The sequence below is a fragment of the Oryctolagus cuniculus genome, chromosome 2, assembly GCF_964237555.1.
Source record: "Oryctolagus cuniculus chromosome 2, mOryCun1.1, whole genome shotgun sequence".
NCBI classification, from domain to species: domain Eukaryota; kingdom Metazoa; phylum Chordata; class Mammalia; order Lagomorpha; family Leporidae; genus Oryctolagus; species Oryctolagus cuniculus.
Window position 1 is genome coordinate 176,977,462 of NC_091433.1, and position 21,865 is coordinate 176,999,326.

The 21,865-nt window shown below is 41.5% G+C and overlaps 1 protein-coding gene across 14 annotated transcripts in view; it reads left to right on the plus strand.

Moving 5' to 3' along the window:
* ASXL2 (ASXL transcriptional regulator 2) overlaps positions 1–21,865 on the plus strand; it is a 175,283-nt gene that overhangs the window by 105,032 nt on the left and 48,386 nt on the right. For 2 of the 14 annotated variants that reach the window (XM_008254672.4, XM_051843117.2), the window contains exon 1: positions 20–13,587. The exons of the other annotated variants lie outside the window; for them this stretch is intronic. Coding sequence is in view for 1 of the 2 variants with exons in the window: in XM_051843117.2 (XP_051699077.2) it covers positions 13,536–13,587 (52 nt within the window). In the remaining variant the exon portion in view is untranslated. Of the gene's footprint in view, positions 1–19; positions 13,588–21,865 lie in introns of those variants that run through there. 14 annotated transcript variants of the gene reach the window in all.

A 21,865-nucleotide genomic window follows, 5' to 3' on the forward strand; every position in this document is an offset into this window, starting at 1 on the left:
AATCCACCTGATCCTTCAATAAAGTACTGATTGCTCTAGGACCAGTGCCTGTTAGTAGTTCCTGTTTTCCCATCCCCCAGCCCAGTCAGTCTCTTTCCTTTACCCTCTGGACCAGTACTGTGCAACCACAGACATGTTTGTATTTATATTGTCTCTCACAACACTGTAGCTACTAGCTATGTGTGCCTAGCAAACACTGGAAATATGGCTAATATGACCAAGGAATTTTTTAAAAATACTTTATTTTTAAGAGCAATTTTAGGTTCACTGCAAAATTGAACAGAAGGTACCGGGATTTTTCCACATGCCCCTGTCCCGTCCACATACACTGCTTCCCCTACCATCAAGATCTCCTTCAGATTGGCAACCAATATCACTCAGAGCCCATAGTTTAGATTAGGGTTTACTTTCGGTGTTGACATCCTGTGGGTTTGGACAAATGCATGATATAAAATGACATGTATTCACTATTAGAATTTTATACAAAATATTTTCACTGCCCTAAAAATCCTTGTACTCCATCTGTTCATCTCTCCCTCCCTTTTAACCCCTAGCAACCACTGATCTTCTCACTATTTCCAAAGTTTGCCTTTTCCAGAGTGTCATTTAGAGAGGCTTCTTTCATTTAGTAATACACATTTGAGATTCCTCTATGTCTTTTCATGACTTGATAGCTCAGTTCTTTTGAGTGTGGACTAGCATTCCACCATCTGCATGTAGCAGAGTTTCTTCACATAATGAAAGACATTTTGATTTCTTCCAAGTTTTGGCAGTTATGAATAGAGCTGCTATACACATCTGTGTGCAGTTTTTGTGTGGAGTATTTTCTGTTCTTTTGAGGAACAATCAAGGAGTGTGCTTGCTGGATCATATGGTAAGAGTATGTTTTCTTTTGTAAGAAACTGCCAGACTCTCTGCAAAGTAGCTGTACTGTTGTTCATTCCCTCCAGCAGTGAATACGGGTTCTTGTTGCTGTATATTCTTATCAGCATTTGGTATTAAGTGTTCTGGAATTTGGCCATTCTAATAAGTATATCATTGTTGTTTTAATTTGTATTTCCTAGATAATCATGGATTATGAAGCATCTTTTTGTATATTGTTTTAGGTCAAGGCTTTTTTTTTATTATTGCACTGTAAGAGTTTTTTGTATATTTTGGGTAACAGTCCTTATCAGTACATATTATCAGATTTTTTTTTCAAATATAGTCTTCTAATCTGTGGTTTGTTCTTTTGTTTTCTTGGCAGTTTCTGTCATAGGGCAGAAATTCTGAATTTTTTTTAAAAAAGATTTTATTTTATTTGAAAGGCAGAGTTACAGAGAGGAATGGCCACAGTGGCTGGGGCTGGGCCAGGCCAAAGCCAGGAGCCATGAGCTTCATCCAGGTCTCCCACTTGGGTACAGGGGCCCGGGCACTGGGCCATCTGCTGCTGCTTTCCCAGGTGCATCAGCAGGGAGCTGGATAGGAAATGGAGCAGCTGAGATTTGAGTCAGTGCCCATATGGGATGGCAGCGTTGCAGTCAGTGGTTTAACCCATATGCCACAATGTTGGCCCTTGATATTCTGAATTTTTATAAAGTCTAGCTTATGTACTGTGGGTTGTGCCTTTGAGATTTTTGCAGACCTTCTCCTATGTTATCTTCTAGGAGGTCTAAATTTGTTTTGTATTTAGTTCTGTGATACATTTTGAGTTAATTTTTGTGAAAGGTATGAGATCTGTGTTTAGGTGTTTTTTTTTTTTTCTTTTTTGCATCTGGATGTCCAGATAGGAACTGTATTTGTAATTGAGCTCTAAATAGCCAATAGTAGTTAGTGTTTACCAGATTGAACAACACTTTGTATAGTACCTGGGTTTCTTCTTAGCTGTTGGCCATCCATGGGCTTTTTAAAGATGCTCTTATTTTATTTGTCACTCTAATCCTCCCTTCTAAACTTCAAGCATTTATTGCTTTAACAACTGTCTCCTTACTAGGAAAAGAATGCTTTCATTTCTGCTAGCAAACATTAAGCTTAGTCTGCTGGTCTTTGCTCTTATCCCGTTTGGTGTCTGCTTCATCGCTCACCCAAAAAGCTTTCTTTAAGGAATGATGTGTTTGTTTGCTGCAGCTTTGCTGGAATGGATTTTCCAATTAAGGTCACATAATTACTTATTCCTGCTAATGGTTCTGTAGGTTCTTCTCAGAATTTGTTTGAAGATGGCAAATCTTTTTTATCCCACTGTTTATAATTTGGTATACATGGCCAGGTAAATTTTAAGCCTGCTTCCTTTACAAAGACTGACAAAGTGATATTCCAGAACAAAATTGAGATTCCAGGATTTCCTCAATTTGAATATCCTGTTAACTTAGAGTGAGGGAGAGACAGAGAGATTGGTCTTCCATCTGCTTGTTCACTCCCTAGATGGCCACAATGGCCAGCACTGGGCCAGGCTGGAGCTGGGAGTTTCTTCTGGGTTTCCCACTTGTGTGACAGGGACCCAGGTACTTGGGCGATCATCCACTGATTTCTCAGGCCATTAACAGGGAGCTAGATTGGAAGTGGAGCATCCAGGACTCAAACTGGCATCCACATGGGATGCCAGCTTTGCAGGCAGCAGCTTTTTCCTGCTACACCACAATGCCAGCCCCTGTCCTTTGAGTAATCAGTGAGCTGGCTTTGGATTTAAAAGCTAAGATTATATTTTCTGAAATACTAGCATGTTCCATTTTAAGTCCCTTCAGAATTGATAATGTGTCTGAATCAGAACATTCTGATTCCTTCCCTTCCCTGAGCTAATGTGTGAGGTACTCCTGAAAAGAACTGGGAGAGCTGCTGGAACTGGTGAAGCCTGCTTTGCTCTCTGGTATAGCTTCTATGTCTGCAGTTTGAACAAACTTTGCAAACAGAGGATTCCAGCTTTAATTTCACACCATTTTGAGAGCCACCTCAGTTGTTAGAGACAAGTGGAATGAAAACAAGACAAGGTGGAGGCTCCTCACCAGTTTTCTTGGTGTATAGTTTTAGCATAGTCCTGGTCAGTAGTGAAAGGTGGTGTGGTCCAGGGCCCTCCATTTGCTGGGGTCCTCTAAGCACCCATTTTTGGAAGAATAAAGGGCTTTATATATTCACTGTTTGTTCTCTACTTAAGCTTTTCTTCTTATGCTTGCAAAGGATAGCTGTAAAATTAGGAACCAAGCATCAGGCAAGGGAAACAGCAAAATGGATGTTTCTGAATGGGTTGGACACAGGGAATTGAATATTAAAGGAGGTCAGTCTGATAAACTGGGAACCTGATCCCTGCCTGGGAGTTTACTTATAGGGAGTGGCCCTCACTTTTCAAGAGCCACATGCATCACAGTACCTGTTTGGAGTGGTGACTTGGTGCTCTGTGCTTGCCAATGTTCTGCTCAAAACTAACATTCAGTGACTAGCTCTGGGAACTTGAGATCAGTGTATTGTGCTGTGGGAACATCTAAGAACCCTGTTGTCTGTGGCTTAATAAGTAGATTTGAGTAACGTAAACTTGCCCTACACGCTGTATGAAATAGGAGACATTAACAGCAAAGTAGGCCGGCGCCGTGGCTCACTAGGCTAATCCTCCGCCTTGTGGCGCCGGCACACTGGGTTCTAGTCCCGGTCAGGGTGCTGGATTCTGTCCCAGTTGCCCCTCTTCCAGTCCAGCTCTCTGCTGTGGCCAGGGAGTGCAGTGGAGGATGGCCCAAGTACTTGGGCCCTGCACCCCATGGGAGACCAGAAGTACCTGGCTCCTGCCATCGGATCAGCGCGGTGTGCAGGCCGCAGCGTGCCGGCCGCGGCGGCCATTGGAGGGTGAACCAATGGCAAAAGGAAGACCTTTCTCTCTGTCTCTCTCTCACTGTCCACTCTGCCTGTCAAAAAATAAAAATAAATTAAAAAAAAAAAAAAACAAAAAACAAAACAAAGTAAGGGTCAGGCATTGTGGCATGGTGGGTTAAGCTATTATTTGTGATGCTGGCATCCCATATCAGAGTGCCAGTTCTAATCCCAGCTGCTCTGCTTTTCTTCTGGTCCAGCTCCCTGCTAATGTACCTGGGAAAGCAGTGGGTGATGATTGAAGTACTTAGGTCCCTGTCACCCACATGGGAGACCTAATGGAGTTCCTGGCTCCGGGCTTTGGCCTGGCCCAGCCCAGATTATAGCAGCCATTTCTGCAGTGAAGAAGCAGGTGGAGATTTTGCTCTCTCTATGAGTCTGTCTGTCTGTCTGTCTGTCTCTCTTTCTCTGTGTGTTACACTGTGTCACTCTGCCTTTCAAATAAATAAATTTAAAACAACAAAGTAATATCAACTTAAAATTGGATCCATTTAAGTTGTTTTTGAGCTACCTTTGATTCATTCCTCTTGTAGAGATTATAAATTTTTTTTTTTTTAAGATTTAATGTTTTTATTTGAGAGTCAGAGTTACAGACAGAGAGAGACAGAGTTCACTCCCCAAATGGCCACAATGCCCAGAGCTGCGCCAATCCTAAGCCAGTAACCAGGAGGTTCTCCTGGTCTCCCACGCAGGTGCAGAGGCCCAAAGACTTGGGCCATCTTCCACTGCTTCCCAGGCCATAGCAGAGCTGGATCAGAAGTGGGGCAGCTGGGACTGGAACCGGCGCCCATATGGGATGCTGGTGTCACAGGCTGAGTCTCCGCCTACTACATCATAGTTGAAGCCCCAAGAGACCATCACAGTATTTTTTCTCAGTTAGTACAAGATAAGATTTTATTATTATTAAGATAAGATTATTTTCTAGTTGGAAGTAGTTTATACAGCTGAGAGGAGAAGAGGTTGGAAGGTGAGGTGAGAGATGCACATTTTGTCACCTGTAGTTCATTTTTACTTAAGCAGCTTGGATATTCTCAAGAACTGGATGAATGCCAAGCTACCAGTAATGAAGAATAATGTAGTCTCTCACTGAATATGCATCTGTATTGCATGGCTGATACGTAAGGCATGTACACACCATGTACATTTTAGGTATATTTAGATGTTTTTATAGTTCAGTACTGGCCGGCGCCGCGGCTCACTAGGCTAATCCTCCGCCTAGCGGCGCCGGCACACCGGGTTCTAGTCCCGGTCGGGGCGCCGGATTCTGTCCCGGTTGCCCCTCTTCCAGGCCAGCTCTCTGCTGTGGCCAGGGAGTGCAGTGGAGGATGGCCCAGGTGCTTGGGCCCTGCACCCCATGGGAGACCAGGAAAAGCACCTGGCTCCTGCCATTGGATCAGCGCGGTGCGCCGGCCGCAGCATGCCGGCTGCAGCGGCCATTGGAGGGTGAACCAACGGCAAAAGGAAGAGCTTTCTCTCTGTCTCTCTCTCTCACTGTCCACTCTGCCTGTCAAAAAATAAAAAAATAAAAAAATAAAAAATATAGTTCAGTACTAATCAAAGTGCCGCTTGGTAGTGTGCAGGGATCGTAGCAGCACACAGCTGAGAAGCTCTCAGTCAGTTGCAGTTGTCAATACAAGTGAAGCAAAGCCTGCTTATTCCTTTCTCCATTAGGGCTTTTACTCTCAATCTGACATCACTTTATTTCAAATGCTTTGTAAGACAGGAAGAACTCTGAGATAAGTATCAAAACCCACTTCCTTTTATGTATGCAAATAAAGAGCTCTGACAGCAAAATTGATGCTTCTGGTTGAAAATCTATAGAAAGTCTCCTGATATATGGATACATTTCAGCCAGATTAGGAACAGAGAACAGAACTTTGAAACTCAGTCCAATGTTAAAACTAGTTTATTGATTTTTATGTAAAGTGGGAAGAACTTAAAAGTTTGTAGTTTTCAGACAGGAAACAATGTTCAGAGAAGAGCTTTATGGAATCCCAAGCCGAGGTAAGGTGGAACAACTCCAGAAAAGTGATTACTAAAATCAATGATTTTTTGCTTTTTTATGATCATAGCTAAATAAATTCTCTTTTCCCTAGAAATAAAATGTAAATATTGCAGCATGAAGTAACTGCAGGACTATTATTTTTATCTTCAGAAAAGAAAAGTTTTGTTGGGTTTTTGGAATGCTTTTAGAGTACTTTACAAAAAGTTAATTATGAGAAATGCAGCTTTTCGCTTATTATAAGGCATCTTAATTATTTCTGGGAACATAAATTAATGTTAAAATTACTGCTTATTAAGAATCACTTTAAGTCAGCAATTTGGTATGTTGTGTCCATAGTTACTTGACATGCCATGAATCCACTTGCCCTCTAATATCTGTGTGGAGTCACTGAAGGAGGATGATTACGTCTCTTGGGAGGTATACGAGGGGCCGGGCCCCTTTCGGCACACTTAACTCGGTGGGCTGAGCTCTCTGGGAGGTGATCTCTTTTCCTCTGAGGTGCCTGCTGATGGCTGAGTTAGATGGAGGTGTTCTGTGCTGTGTTCAAGCTGACGACGCTGTTAGGGCTTGGAGAGTCAGCGAGAATCCAGAAGCAGGGAAAGGTGTGCAGGAATGGCCTTTCCCATTTTGGTTATGAAACTCTGAAAATAGGCAAAACCACAGCCTGCCCAGTTTGGAATAGAATGTATTGGAATGGGAAGAAGGGACTGAGAGAACTAAAAGTCTGTTACTTAGAGGAATGAAGTTTCTCTTAGAAAGCCTGTTAGAATAAAACCTCACCTTCAAGAGAAACCATTCTGGGTTTTTTCAGTCTTCATTTTAAGCATATTTGGGCTGGCTTTGTGGTGTAGAGGATAAAGCCTCTGTCTGCAACACTGGCAGCTCATATGGGCACTGGTTCAAGCAGCAGATGGAAGACCTCTATCTGTCTTTCCCTCTCTCTCTCTCTAACTCTGCCTTTCAAGTTAATAAAGTAATTTTTTTTTAAAGAGTAAGTTCTTCGGCCGGCGCCGCGGCTCACTAGGCTAATCCTCCACCTAGCGGCGCCGGCCCACCGGGTTCTAGTCCCGGTCAGGGCGCCTGATTCTGTCCCGGTTGCCCCTCTTCAAGTCCAGCTCTCTGCTGTGGCCAGGGAGTGCAGTGGAGGATGGCTCAAGTGTTTGAGCCCTGCACCCCATGGGAGACCAGGAGAAGCACCTGGCTCCTGGCTTTGGATCAATGCGATGCGCTGGCCGCAGTGCGCCGGCTGCAGCAGCCATTAGAGGGTGAACCAACGGCAAAAAGGAAGACCTTTCTCTCTGTCTCTCTCTCTCACTGTCCACTCTCCCTGTAAAAAAAAGAAAAAAAGTGAGTTCTTTTATTTTACTCTGTTGAGCATTCCACATTGGAGGACCAGTTATAATCTTGAAAACTTGTTCAATCCAGTAGTTTATTTACAACAACCACAGTCACATTTCTGTTTAAGAGCTCTTTTGTTTTAATCTTTTTATATTTTAAGTAATTTTATTTAATATTTTATTTACAATAACCAAAGTAACATCTCTGTTTAAACTTCTTGATATACTCTTTCTTTCTCCACAATGTACTATTTGCAAGATATTTGGGAAACAAATTGGAATGAGATGTGGCCTACATACTGAAAGTTTTTTCAACATATAGAAGTTTTCTCAGATATAGAAAAATAAACAGATAATAGCAAATGATGTAAAAAGATAGATGTGTTAATATTTATCATATTATGGCAGCAGTAGAGAAGGGATAATAAGTTTACTTTATTAAGTATTGTATGAGCTATAGAAAGTTTTTTGATACTGTCATTCCCTTGAGAGTTTAATCACTAAAGAAGACAGGTTGTGTGGCCAGCACGTTGGTGCAGTAGGTTAATCCTCCACTTGTGGTCCTGGCATCCCATATGGGCACCGGTTCTAGTCCTGGCTGCTCCTCTTGCAGTCCAGCTCTCTGCTGTGGCCTGGGAAAGCTGCAGAAGATGGCCCACATGCTTGGGCCCCTGCACCAGGGTGGGAAGACTTGGAAGAAGCTCCTGGCTCCCGGCTTCGGATCGGCGCAGCCCTGACCATTGTGGCCATTGGGGAGTAAACCGGTGGTCGGAAGACCTTTCTCTCTGTCTCTCCCTCTCACTGTCTATAACACTACCTCTCAAATAAATAAAATAAACCTTTAAAAAAAAAAAAAAAAGAAGACAACGATGACAAGTTGTATTGTGGAAAGGAAAGAAATGTTAACTGGGACAGGCCTTGGGTATGGCAGTTCAGATGCTGCTTGGGTGCCCTCATCCATGTGGGAGTGCCTGGGTTTGAGTCCCAGCTCTGCCGCTATTCCAGCTTGCTGTTATTTACACCTTGGGAAGCAGCAGGTGGTGACTCAAGTAGCTGGATTCCTGCTGCCCACGTGGGAGGCCTGGATTTAGTTCTTGGCTTCCTGCGTTAGCCCCGCACAGTCTGAGCTGTTGCTGGTATTTGGGGAATGAACCAAAGGATGGGAAGCTCTGTGTCTGTCTTGTCTTTCTGTCTGTCTCTCTGCCTCTCAAAAATAATTTTTTTAGAGATTAAGAAGATTCTTTCTTAGGAAAGCTAAAGGAAGGATCAGAGAGAACATTACAACACTGAAGACTCAAATTTTCATAGCCATGTACCAAGAGGAACAAGATTGTGTATTGTTGATTTCACTCTCTTAACCGTTAAATGTCTGAATTAATAATATGCTGTTTTTTTGTTTTTCTATTCAGTAGTGTTCAGGTTAGTTCAGTAGATTCCTAACAACTCATAAAGGTTAAAATAATTCATTTGCATTGTGATATTGACAATCATTTGTGTGGACAGTGTTTCCTTGGTACATGATGACATTAGTTGTGGCATTGTTTTGTTTGAAGCAAAGCTAATAATAGAGAAATGTTGGGATTATTTTTCTGTAAGTGTCACTTTGTAAGAAAAGATTGTTACGGTACTATGATAGACTTAAAATGAAGCCTTAATGTTTATTTTGAACAGACTTTTATTTTTATCATCTTAATCCTTTTGAAGATGTAGTCCTAGGATGCTTCGGTTGCTTATTTTCTGACTGGCACCATTCTCATGCCCTTCTCACTCATCCCCTACCTGTCACCAGCTAGCATCCTTAATTAGCTGATACACTCAAATCACTCATCCTAAGGGACCAGTTTTCCCCCCAGTCTATTGCAGACTGATGTTTTTATAAAATGCAGTAAGAATTGCCCAGAAATATCAAATTTCTATGAAAGTATCTAAATGTTTGTTCTCGTTTTACACTTATCTTGTTGCAGACTGGTCTGTGGATTGAGTAGCATGTGAATAGCAATGGATTAGATGGACCATATTGAAACAGCAATGGTTTACTTGACTTTTCAGCCTTATAAAACGATAAAATGATCTTGGCCTTTTTTGTTTTTTCCAAACTAAAAGCAGAAAGTAACTCTACTCCCATGAATAAATAATTAACTATAATGATTCTTTACCAGCACTGCAGAGATACTCATTAATCATGCTGTCTATTGATCATGACTCCTCCTTCCTCAAAAGGACCCACTGTCTTGACTGGCCTGATATCTTCAACTGAAAGGGGATGCAAACATTTCTTCGTGTTACCATGTTCCTGTATTTCACCCTGCATCTCTGTAGTGTGTGTGTGTGTGTGTGTGTGTGTGTGTGTGTGTGTTTTAAGATTTCTTGGCCGGCGCCGCGGCTCACTAGGCTAATCCTCCACCTTGCAGCGCCGGCACACCGGGTTCTAGTCCCGGTCGGGGCGCCGGATTCTGTCCCAGTTGCCCCTCTTCCAGGCCAGCTCTCTGCTGTGGCCCGGGAGTGCAGTGGAGGATGGCCCAGGTGCTTGGGCCCTGCACCCCATGGGAGACCAGGAAAAGCACCTGGCTCCTGCCATCGGATCAGCGCGGTGTGCCGGCCGCAGTGCGCCGGCTGCAGCGGCCATTGGAGGGTGAACCAACGGCAAAGGAAGACCTTTCTCTCTGTCTCTCTCTCTCACTGTCCACTCTGCCTGTCCAAAAAAAAAAAAAAGATTTCTTTATTTATTTGAAAGGGAAAGGCAGAGTTACCAAGAGGGAGAGGCAAAAACAAAGAGTGGGTAGAGGCCTTCCATCTGCTGGTTCACTCCCCAGATGGCCTCAATGGCGAGGGCAGGGCCAGACTGAAGCCAGGAGCCAGGAGCTCTATCTGCGTCTCCCGTGTGGGTACAGGAGCCCAAGCACTTGGGCTGTCCCTCACTTCTCTCACAGGTGCTTTAGCCGGAAGCTGGATCAGAAGTTGGACAGCCGGGATTCTTAACTAGTGCCCATATGGAATGCCGGCACTGCAGGTGGTGGCTTTACATGCTGTGGCACACTGCCAGCTCCTTTGTTTTCATTTTTAATTTTTATTCATTTTCATTTTATTTGAAAAAGAGAGATCTTCCATCTGCTGCTTAACTCTGCAAATGTCTACAACAGCCAGGGCTGGATCAGAGCAAAGCCAAGAGCCAGGAACTCTACCTAGGACTGCCATGTGGGTGGCAGGGACCCAAGTTCTTGGACCATCACTTGTTGTCTCTAGTAGGAACCTGGATCTCAACAAGAGAAGCCAGGACATGAACCAGGTACTCTGATAGGGGATGTGGGTGTGCCAGGTGGCATCTTAGCCACTGCCCCAAATGCCTGCCACAAGATTTTGCTTTATAAAATTTGCTGTGTTGCATAATTTTAATAGCTTTGATCATCTCTTCTATTTTCATTATGCATTTAAGCTTTTGATTATTTAAATGTTTGCCCCTAATTATTCATTGTCAGATACCAGCTTTGCAACTACTGTTTTCTTCATATTTAGAATCATTTATCCTATCTTTACCCTCTTTTTATTTTTATCCATTCTTTGTTTTAGATGTTCGTTAGAAAATGTGTTGACCCTTACAGTAAAGTGTTTGGAACAATAGGGCATTTCATCCCGGTTGGGGCGCCGGATTCTGTCCCGGTTGCCCCTCTTCCAGGCCAGCTCTCTGCTATGGCCAGGGAGTGCAGTGGAGGATGGCCCAGGTACTTGGGCCCTGCACCCCATGGGAGACCAGGAAAAGCACCTGGATCCTGGCTCCTGCCATCGGATCAGCGCGGTGCGCCGGCTGCAGTGGCGGCCATTGGAGGGTGAACCAACGGCAAAGGAAGACCTTTCTCTCTCTGTCTCTCTCACTGTCCACTCTGCCTGTCAAAAAAAAAAAAAAAAAAAAAATAGGGCATTTCATTCTTAGTTCAGCAACGTAGCTCTCCAAGGATTCAGGAAAAAATACCCATGTATTGTATTTGCAGCTATCTTGTGAGTTTGCAACTCCTTTATAATTTTTAAAAAATTGAACATTAAAAATATGGCCCCTCCAGTGAGCCACCTCTCCACTAAAGCAGTATTCATCAAAATCCTTCATTTCAAATACAAAAAAAGAGAAGCGACTTAGTAAAAGTCATGGAGAAGGCTTTGGATCTACCCCAATTTCAAGATAGTATAATTATGATAGCAAAAGGGAATACTGATGGGCAACATCTTCAGTAAAACTAGGTGGGAAATTGCCCATAAAACCCCACAGTGAAAGCAGATGGCACCAAATAAGATGGTTAAAATCTTTACCAAAAAAAGGTTATGGCAGCAGAGATGATGAACTATAAAATGTTAAAAAATAAATGTCACTGGCACTTTTCTTATTGTCATGGGAAATCAACTTTGTTTCCTGTATTAATTCCATAGGACACTCATTTAAAAATTACCAGGGCAGCTCTTGTGGCAGAGTGGGTTAGGGACACCTGTATCTCTTGTCTGAGTGCTGGTTCAAGTCCCAGCTGGTCTGCTTCTAATTCATTTCCTTTCTAATACAACCTGGGAAACAGATGATGGCTCAAATGCTTGAGCCCCTGGTCCTCACGCAGGAGACCCAAATGGAGCCAGTGCATGGAAGATATCATCCTTCCTTTCTTGTTCTGCCTTTCAAGCAGATGAAAATAAATAATAAATAAACTTAAAAATCGTAAACTCCGTGGCTAAAAGCAAAAATTATTCCCTCAGTTCTGGTGACTAGAAGTCAGAAATCACAGTGTTATTATAGCAGGGTTGATTGCTTCTGAAGTCTCTGATGAAGAAGCAATTCTGTCCCTGTCTCCTAGCTTCTGGCATCTGACAATCCTTGGCTCATCAATCCATCACACCAATTTCTGCCTCTTCACATAGCATTCTTCCTATGTCTTCATGTCTTCAAAAGGACACTAGTTTTGTTGCATTAGGTTGGGCTTACCTTAATCCAATATGACTTCATCTTAGCTAAATTATCTCTGTAATAACTCTTGTTTCCAAGTTCACATTTTGAAGTACCAGGAATTAGGATTTCACCTTATCTTTCTTGGGATACACAATTTGAACCACAACACTCACTTTTTATTTACCCAGTTTTTCAGAGCTGTACAGATGGTATGAACTAACACTTTGCCATTCATTGAATATAAGCTAATGTAAGTGCTACCTGGACTAATAGAGTTTTTCCCAAGGTCAAGGAATTGTACTAAGCATTCATTTATTCTGGCACATATTCTCATCCGGCATATGAGATACAGATTTATGACCTGTGTATTTTCCACATATTTATGTTAAGCTTTAACTCAAGATAAAATATCTCTACAAAGAAATTTCTCAGCCCAGCTAATGTCTTCTAGCGAATAATCCCAGAGTTTTTAAGGGAGGAAAACAACAATATTACACAAATTTTTTCAAAGAACCAAAACTCAGAAAATATTACCAACTTGTTTTGTGATACCACATTTTGACAAGGACATTATTGAGGGAGAATACTAACAAATATTTCTCCTCCATAAAACAAAAATAAATAAATAAATTTGGAGTATTAGTAAATCGAATCTAGTGATATATAGTTTTAATAATACACCATGACCAAGTTGGTTTTTCCTAGGAGCATGAAGCTGGATTACTACATAAACAGGATAAAGCGAAAAATATCATCTCAGTGGGTGAAGAAAAGGCACTGACAACAGTTCATCTGTTTATAACAAAATGCTAAAATAGCATGCTAAAAATGAGAAGAGAACTAATTTCATCTGATAGTGTCTGCAAACAACCTACTGTGTAGTCAAGCTCATTCTTAAAATGTCATAACACTCAGTTTTGCAATAAGATAAAGCATGGAAAGAATTATTAACATGAACATTTTTATTCTGCTCTTTCCTAGAAGCCCTAGCAAATTATAACATGGCAAAAAAGGAAAGAAGAAGACACCTCCCATTATTAATAAAACATATGTTTGCATAGGTAGACAGTTCTAAGAATAAGGCTGTGTGTAAATCATCACATTTTAAAAGTTAGTAATATTGTTGCATACAATGTCAGTGCTGGGAGGGGAGATCTGTTGTGGTGGATTCGTTCTGAGAGGAGGAGCATGGTGGGTGCAAGAGGCGCAGAGTCACCACACAGACCCCGGGAGTAGGGTGAAAGCAGGCTAGAGGTGAGCAGCCAGCAGACTCGTTTATTTCAGTTGGTACAACAGCTTATATAGCCAAGACAGCCAGTCCGGTCAAGGGGCGGTTTATGCCCTAACCAATCACAGCCTGTTGCCAGGCAGGCTCCGTTGCCAGGTAGGTTTCAAAGCCATTCCTGGTAACTGACACTTGCTTGACAGTGGCCATCTTGGCATGGCCTTCTTGTTCCACCAGAGATCTACCTTGGACCCTGGCTTTGTTGCAGGTACTTACTGGATATGTTCAGATTGCAAGCCCCTGGTCACTCCTTATCCATGCTGTCTCTCAAGGTTATGTTTATAGTGAGAAATCTTGAAATGAGGCAGTGTTTCATACCAGGCAATGTGTGCTTACTTCTGCTTCCTATAAAAACAGTGAATCCCTTAAGCTCAGTGTTCTTGGCTGAGATGCAAACCCACTGCGCAAGTAGCATGCACCTGAACCTATATCTCATTGCCAATGCGCGATGGGAGGGTATAGGGAAACTGACACAGAAGGGATGGTGATACTCACACTGCTTTGCTATGCTGTGAGTAATCAAATCCTTTTTTCTTAGATCCAGGAATTGTATATCTTCTGTCAACATTCATGGACCACTAAGAGGCTTATTAGCTTACAAACAGGGTAAAATCTCAGGTTCCTCATAAACACTGGCAGTCTACTTTTGAAACTTAACTATTTCTATTAGCAGTGAGCAACTACGAAATGAAAAAATTCTAAGGTCATTCACATCATAATTTAAAATGTCAAAAATTAATAAAAAGTATGTGCAAAAACTTTGTGCATAGCTTTGATAAAATAAACTACAAAAGGGGCCGGTGCTGTGGCACAGCAGGTTAACGCCACGGCCTGAAGCGCCAGCATCCCATTTGGATGCCGGTTCTAGTCCTGGCTGCTCCTCTTCTGATCCAGCTCTCTGCTACGGCCTGGGAAAGCAGTGGGAGATGGCCCAAGTCCTTGGGCCCCTGCACCCGCGTGGGAGACCCGGAAGAAGCTCCTGGCTCCTGGCTTTGGATCAGCGCAGATCCGGCCATTGTGGCCATCTGGGGAGTGAACCAGTGGATGGAAGACCTCTCTCCCTGTAACTCTTTCAAATAAATAAAAAAAATATTTAAAAATATTTAAAAATATTTAAAAAATAAATAAATTACACAAAATGTCATAATATACAACATTCAAGGACTGAAGGGCTCAGTACTGTAAACATGTCAGCAGAATTCAGCCTAGTTTATGGATAGAATGTGATCTTAACCAGAATCTCAGCTGATTGATTGTAGAAGGGGTATGTGGAAACATGGAACCAGAAAGAGTGCAGAAACCAAACATCTGTAAGGTCATTTGACTTGTGACATAAAGGGCAATGAAGGGAAGGAAATGATGTGAAGGAAAGAACATTCCTTTAATTTGGTATCCAAATGGGGGAGGCAAATGAAATAAATAAAAAATGATCCTTATTTCACAATACAGAAAATTTCCAGATGGCTTATAGGTCTAACATGAGAAAAGAATCAAACTTTGATTTAAAGTTCCACTGGGGCTGGCATTGCAGCACTGGTTTGTGTCCCAGCTGCTCCCCTTCCCATCTAGCTTCCTGCTGATGCTAATGCACCTGAGAGAGCAGCAGCAGATGATCAAGTGCTTGGGCCCGTGCCATCCATGCACGTGGCAGACACAGAAGAAGCTCCTGTCTCCTGACTTCGGCCTGACCCATCCCTGACTGTTGTGTGGCCATCTGGAGAGTTAACCAGTGGATGGAAGACACTCCCTGCCCCCTATCTCTCTCTTTCTGTAACTCTGACTTTCAAATATATCTTTTTTTTTTTTTTTTTTTTTTTTTTTTTTTTTGACAGGCAGAGTGGACAGTGAGAGAGAGAGACAGAGAGAAAGGTCTTCCTTTTGCCGTTGGTTCACCCTCCAATGGCCGCCGCGGCCGGCGCGCTGCGGCCGGCGCACCGCACCGATCCGATGCCAGGAGCCAGGTGCTTTTCCTGGTCTCCCATGGGGTGCAGGGCCCAAGCACCTGGGCCATCCTCCACTGCACTCCCGGGCCACAGCAGAGGGCTGGCCTGGAAGAGGGGCGACCGGGACAGAATCCGGCGCCCCGACCGGGACTAGAACCCGGTGTGCCGGCGCCGCAAGGCGGAGGATTAGCCTAGTGAGCCGCGGCACCGGCCTTCAAATATATCTTTTTAAAAAATAAACAGAGGCCAGCATTGTGGTGTAGTGGGTAAAGCCACTGCCTGCTATGCCAGTCTCCCATATGGCTGTCGGTTCGAGTCCCAGCTGCTCCACTTCTGATTCAGCTCCCTGCTAATGGCCTAGAAAAAGCAGCAGAGGGTGGCCCAAGTGCTTGGGTCCCTGCTACCCACATGGGAGACCTGGAAGAAGCTCCTGGCTTCAACCTGGCCCATTCCTGCCTGTTGGTGGCCATCTGGTGAATAAACTAACAGCTGGAAGATCCCTCTCTCTCTTCCAAGTAAATTAATGAATTTTAAATAAATAAATAAATAACAAGATATCTCTTGTTAATAAAAGGAAAATAAACATACAACTAAAAATGCAACAGTAAAATAATGAATTTATAATAAAAATAAAATGGAAGCTACTAAGTTCAAATGTAGAAACAATAGTTAACAGACAAAAAAGAATTGGTTTCAAAATGAATCAATAAAATGGCCAGTGTTTCGACACAGCAGGTTAAGCTGCTGCTTGTGTTGCTGGCATCCCATATTGGAGTACTGGCTCAAGTCCCAGCTGCTCTGCTGCTGATCCAGCTCCCTGCTGATAGGCTTGGGAAAGCAGCAGAAGATGGCTCAAGTACTTGGGCCCCTGCCATCCATGTGGGAGACCCAGATGGAGTTTCTGGCTCCTGGCTTTGGCCTTGCCCAAATAGTTGAGCTATTTGGGGATGGTGGTGAACTAAGAGATGGAAGATCTCTCTGTCTCTATTAAATTTTTAAAAAATGATAAACTGGGCAAACTTGTCAACCTACTTTGGGGAAAAGCAACAAATATACCAATTCAGTCTGAGATATTAAGATTCTAAAACAATCATACTTTTCCACGGTGCTTTAAAAACTTTGATTAAATGAGATAGATTTTCCAGAATTCAATTTATAAGTTTGGTACACAACAATGGAGCCCACTAGTGACCAAGGTGTAAATAATAAGTTTTCATGGAAGTAGAGTTATAGTAGAACTCTCAAAAAAATGACCCACCCAGAAACTTCTTCAAGGAAATCCAGCCACAATCCTGTGTCTAGCGATCAAACATTCCTCACATTCTTAATGCTGTGTCAGAGCAAGAATAAAAGAGATGATCCAGATTCTTTTTGGAAGCAGATTTTCAGGTTTTTCCAGAGACTGCAGAACTGGCTCATTAATTTTGAGGCAAAATCTTTTTTTTTTTTTTTTTTGGACAGGCAGAGTGGGGAGAGAGAGACAGAGAGACAGAGACAGGAAGACAGAAAGGTCTTCCTTTTGCCATTGGTTCACCCTCCAATGGCTGCCACGCTGCGGCCAGCGCACCGCGCTGATCCGATGGCAGGAGCCAGGTGTTTATCCTGGTCTCCCATGGGGTGCAGGGCCCAAGCACTTGGGCCATCCTCCACTGCACTCCCTGGCCACAGCAGAGAGCTGGCCTGGAAGAGGGGCAACTGGGACAGAATCCGGCGCCCTGACCGGGACTAGAACCCCGTGTGCTGGCGCCGCAAGGCAGAGGATTAGCCTAGTGAGCCGCAGTGCCAGCCAGGCAAAATCTTAAAAGCTTTTTCACATAGAATGCAACTACACATTACAAGTATATATCACAAATGAGATATTTTTATTTTAAGTGTGGTAACTGCTGGGCAATCCATTATTCATCATATTAATGGAACTAATGTGCAAAATGATGTGTCCATCTCTGTTCTTGATGAGAAGCCCTTTAATAACTTTAATACTTGATAAGATAGGGAAGTGATACACTTCTTTAACATGATGACTCAGTTGAAAAGTCAGCATCTTATTGGGGAACCACTACTGACTTACTCTTTAGGCAGAACAAATCAAGATAAGGCCCACTATCTCCATTCTCACTTAGCATTATGTTAGAGGTATTTACCTCAACACAGGTAAGCAAGAGAAAGCAGTTGGAGTAATATGCAGTAGGACTGAAATAAAGGTTAAGCTGCTTTCAGATGATATGATTTTATATCTGACAAAGAATCAGTGGATATTAATAAGGGAGAATTTAGTAAAGTAGCAGTATAAAAATAAAACTAACATAGCCATTGGCCATCTTGTAGATAATATTGAAGAGGACACATTTGTAGTAACAACATGAAAAACAACACTAATAGCTGGTCATTACCTTTGTGCGATAATGTGCAAAATACTGAATCAACTGAATAGCCAAAAATATGAAAATGGACTCATGTATTCTATATTCCAGGTTAAATTTCCCCAAAATTATAGAGATACAGAAAATATAAAACATGAAAAATATAATAAAACATGAAACCACCTATTAAAGGAAAACACTAGTGCATTTCTTTTAAAACTCAAACATAGTGAAACTTTTCATTGTTGCTTCTAGAAGCATGAGTTTTGGCATAGCAAATCCACTTCTGAGGCTGAATCTCGAAGATAACGCTGTCAGAAATATAAAACGTTACAAATTAAAACCAGTGCTTCTGATTTGAGAGTACATTTATGATGCAGATTCTTGGGCTTCACCCTTCGAGTTTCTGATCCAGTAAGTCTAGCCTTGGACCCAGTAATCTGCATTTCTAATAGATTTTTGGGTAGTGATGGTATGGTTATGACCATTCCATCTTAGGAACCCTTAGTTAAGACAGTGCAATAATAACCACAAAAGATCTGAAAGAACCCAGATACCTGTTTTGTCTGGTAGAAGACAAAGCCCTAACCCTAACCTATTGGACTTCTACGCAGCTGTTAAAGGAAGGAGGAAAATCTCTACTGTTCTAGGTTATTCTCCAGGATACATTAAGTGGAAGCAAGTAAAAGTGCTTTACATTTAATACTACATTATCTTTTGTTTAAAGAAATGAGTAAAAGGATTAAAATAGATCTATATTTTTATCACAAGTTTTAGATGCATTTTCTAGAAATATGAAATAAACAGTATATTTTAAATTTGTGGCATAATGACATAGATAAGTTGGTGTGGGATTTATCTTGGGTCTGAGAAACCAGACAGAACTACTAAACCATGTTCAGTTATCTTTATTTTTACTAATTATTTTGATAGATTCTTTGAAACTAACTAATAGAAAATAAATAATTATAATTTTATTAGGAACTGGGATTCTTAAGGGAGAAGAAAAAGGATAGAAATGTAAAATCAGAAAAGTGACAACCCATAATCCGAATTGTAATTTGGTATGTAAGCATGAATTCCGTTTTCTCTAAAACAAGCCTTGTTTTCTTGTTCCAACCAAGGAAAAGCCTTTGTACCAGTTTTATGGCAGTAGCAGTGAGCAATCCTTTCAATACCATGTCCGATTACAAAGATAATCGGAGTTCCTTGGAGAAGTGGCTGATCCCAGGCCATTAGTATGCATGATAGCAAAAAAGCAGCCTAGCAGTGCTAGAGCCATGTCCCAATGCCAGTGTACAACTTGAAGGAGTTCCCTTTAGCTCAAAGTGGGACAAACTGAATGCCAGATCTTTTAACAGTTGCCTTGGATTTGAACATTTCAGATATGTGAACGTCTGTGTGTTGATAGCGATATGTAAACTCACTCATTTTACATACCAGGATGTCTGAATGCAGCGTGTTGACACATGTGCTTCCCCTACAGAGGCCCTAGTCAGGGAGACTGTTGCTTGCTTTTTCCAGCTTCTAGTTGCTGCTGACTGACTTGCCTGTGGCCACATTAACTCCAGTCTTTACAGCTGTCTTCACGTTGTCTTCTGTTTGTGCCGTATGGAGACCTTTGTGATTGGATTTAGAACCCCCTTGGATAACCAAGGATGATGAGCACATCTAAAGATCCTCAACCTAACCATACCCACCAGGACCCTTTTCTCAAATAAAGTAATAGTCACATTATAGAGATAGGGATGTGGTTGTATAGTTTTGGTGGCTACCATTATCAGCCTGCTGCAGGTACCTATTCGTTATGCTAAAAAAATTCAAAACTTGTCTGTACTCATTTAGCTATGTGTCCTTTGGCAAGCTTATTAAATTTATTTATATGTAAAATTTAGATAATACTGTGCAGATGAATATATATTTGAGATTTGTTTTTAGGAACTATGTTCCTAAAAATCTTCTTATTTAATACTATAAAGATGACAGCCAAACTGTATTATTTATCAATCTCTGGAAGTAGACTTTGGAGGAATTTGGGTGGGAGTTAAAAGAGAACTCATACCTGTCTTAGGAGAATTCAGTGAAATTCTGTCAAACCTAGGACAGTGTTAGACATAGAGATGAATGAAATTGTGTCTTTCAAGAAAAGTGTAGCAGCTGAAAGGAATTATGACAGAGAAGTTTTCAACATGTATTAAAATCTTTGTTGTCTAAGTCTGGTTTTCTGTTTATACTTCTGAGCCTTTAATATTTAAAAAATTAGAATAGTGTTTAAGTTTTATGGACGTTGAGACCAGTACTTAGCATTGAGTCGGCTCTGGGAGATGTGCTTCAGTGGCGGGTCCTGTAGTTCTCATGATTGATTTCAGGTGACTCTATATGCTTGTGGTTTCATTTGTTAGAAAAGGCTTCTGCCTTTAGGGAGATTGTTCCAAGCAGTTCTGGTAATTACAGGCTGCTTTATGATCTCTTTTCCAAGCTGCAAAGTAGAATTCTTTCTCTAATGGGGCTATTTTGGTTTGTTAGTTATGTGTTTATAATCAGGCAGTACTTGAGGCAGGTGAGGAAATGTGTATTCTCATATTTCTGCAAGACATTAAAAAGAAAATGAGCATAGTTAATTGTTAATAGTTTTAACTTTTATTTTAATTGTGTCCGTTTAAGACCACTGGCCAAGTCAAAAAGACAGTACAAATGTTGGCAAGAATATAGAGAAAACAGAATCCGAGTATATTCCTTGTAGAACTACAAAAGTCTCACTGACATTTGGAAAACAGCTTGGCAACTCCTTAAAAAGTTTGTTTCTGTAAGACCCAGCAATTCCACTCCTTGGAGAGAACTCAAGAGAATTGAAAACATTATACACAAAAGCCTGCACATAAGTCTTCTTCACTACATTGTTCATAGTAACCAAAAAGTGGGAACAATCCAAATGTTCACTAGCTGCTGAGTAGATAAAATGTGGCATATGCATATACTGGAGAAGCAGTCAGCAGTATGAAGGTGTGAGGAATGCACACACGTCACATTATAGGTGATCCTGGTACTATTCCAAGTGAGAAAAGCCAGACACAGGCGAGCACATGTATGATGCCATCCAAAAATGTCCATAACAGACATATTGGTGATATTTGCCCAGCTTTGTGATTGTTCTGAAAGCCACTGAATTTTACACTTCAAATAGGCGCATTGTATGGTGTATAAATTATATCTCCAAAGCTGGTTTTTAGAAAAATTGGTCAACATCAGAGAGCACTGATGATGATATGGCTTCTTTTCATTGCTCAACCATCACAAGAATTACCCATCTCCCCTTTTGTATCATGTATTTCAGCCAACAGTTCATGTGTTTGTTAGGTTTCGCTTTTTTTCTTCTTCTTCTTTTAACCCCCAGCCTTTCTATATGACAGTTCTTTCTCACATATAAACTTTCTCATAAAGGTTGGGGTACAGAGCTAAAGCTAAGTGTGAGAATAAGTCATTGTCTTGGTATTGACTGTTACCTTCTTTAAATAAGTGTATTACGTATTCCTTTCTTAGGAAAGTTAAGAGTAAATTCAGATAGTGTATTTTAAAACTCTCATCTATCAACTGTGCTTCTGCCTTTTCATGCCAGGCAGCTACTTGCCAGTGCATATTTTTTTATGGTATCCTAAAGCTTATTGCCTTGTCGTGAAATGCCATTGTGTGGGTCATACATTTTCAGGCCAACTTCTATGAAGGAAGAAGACATTGGTAAACAGGGTACTCTGAGAATCATCACTAGCAGTAGCAATTATAATTTCTTCTATTTTTTCTAAATAAGGGATCTGAATCAGCAATTCTATGTTCTTCCTTATCATAAATAATATTCTCATGCTGTTGAACTTTATAGAACATGAAGATTTACTTGCTGTTAATTGTGAGAGGTATAGTTTCACATGATTCAGGTTTAATTCAGCTCTCAAAGGCTATGGAAAACAGCTAGTGATGAAGTAGAGTGGTTCTGTCCTATGCAAACCTACATTGCATCTATTAGAGAAGTCTTAAGATGCCCTTTCACACTGATAAGCCTAAATCTGTTGATTTAAGGATTATAGCTATGGTAGAGTTTTTGTGGTGGAATGACCAACTGCCTGCATTTTAAATGGCCAGTCCACAGCTCCTACACTGCATCATGTTGTCAGGTTACACCTCAGATTTA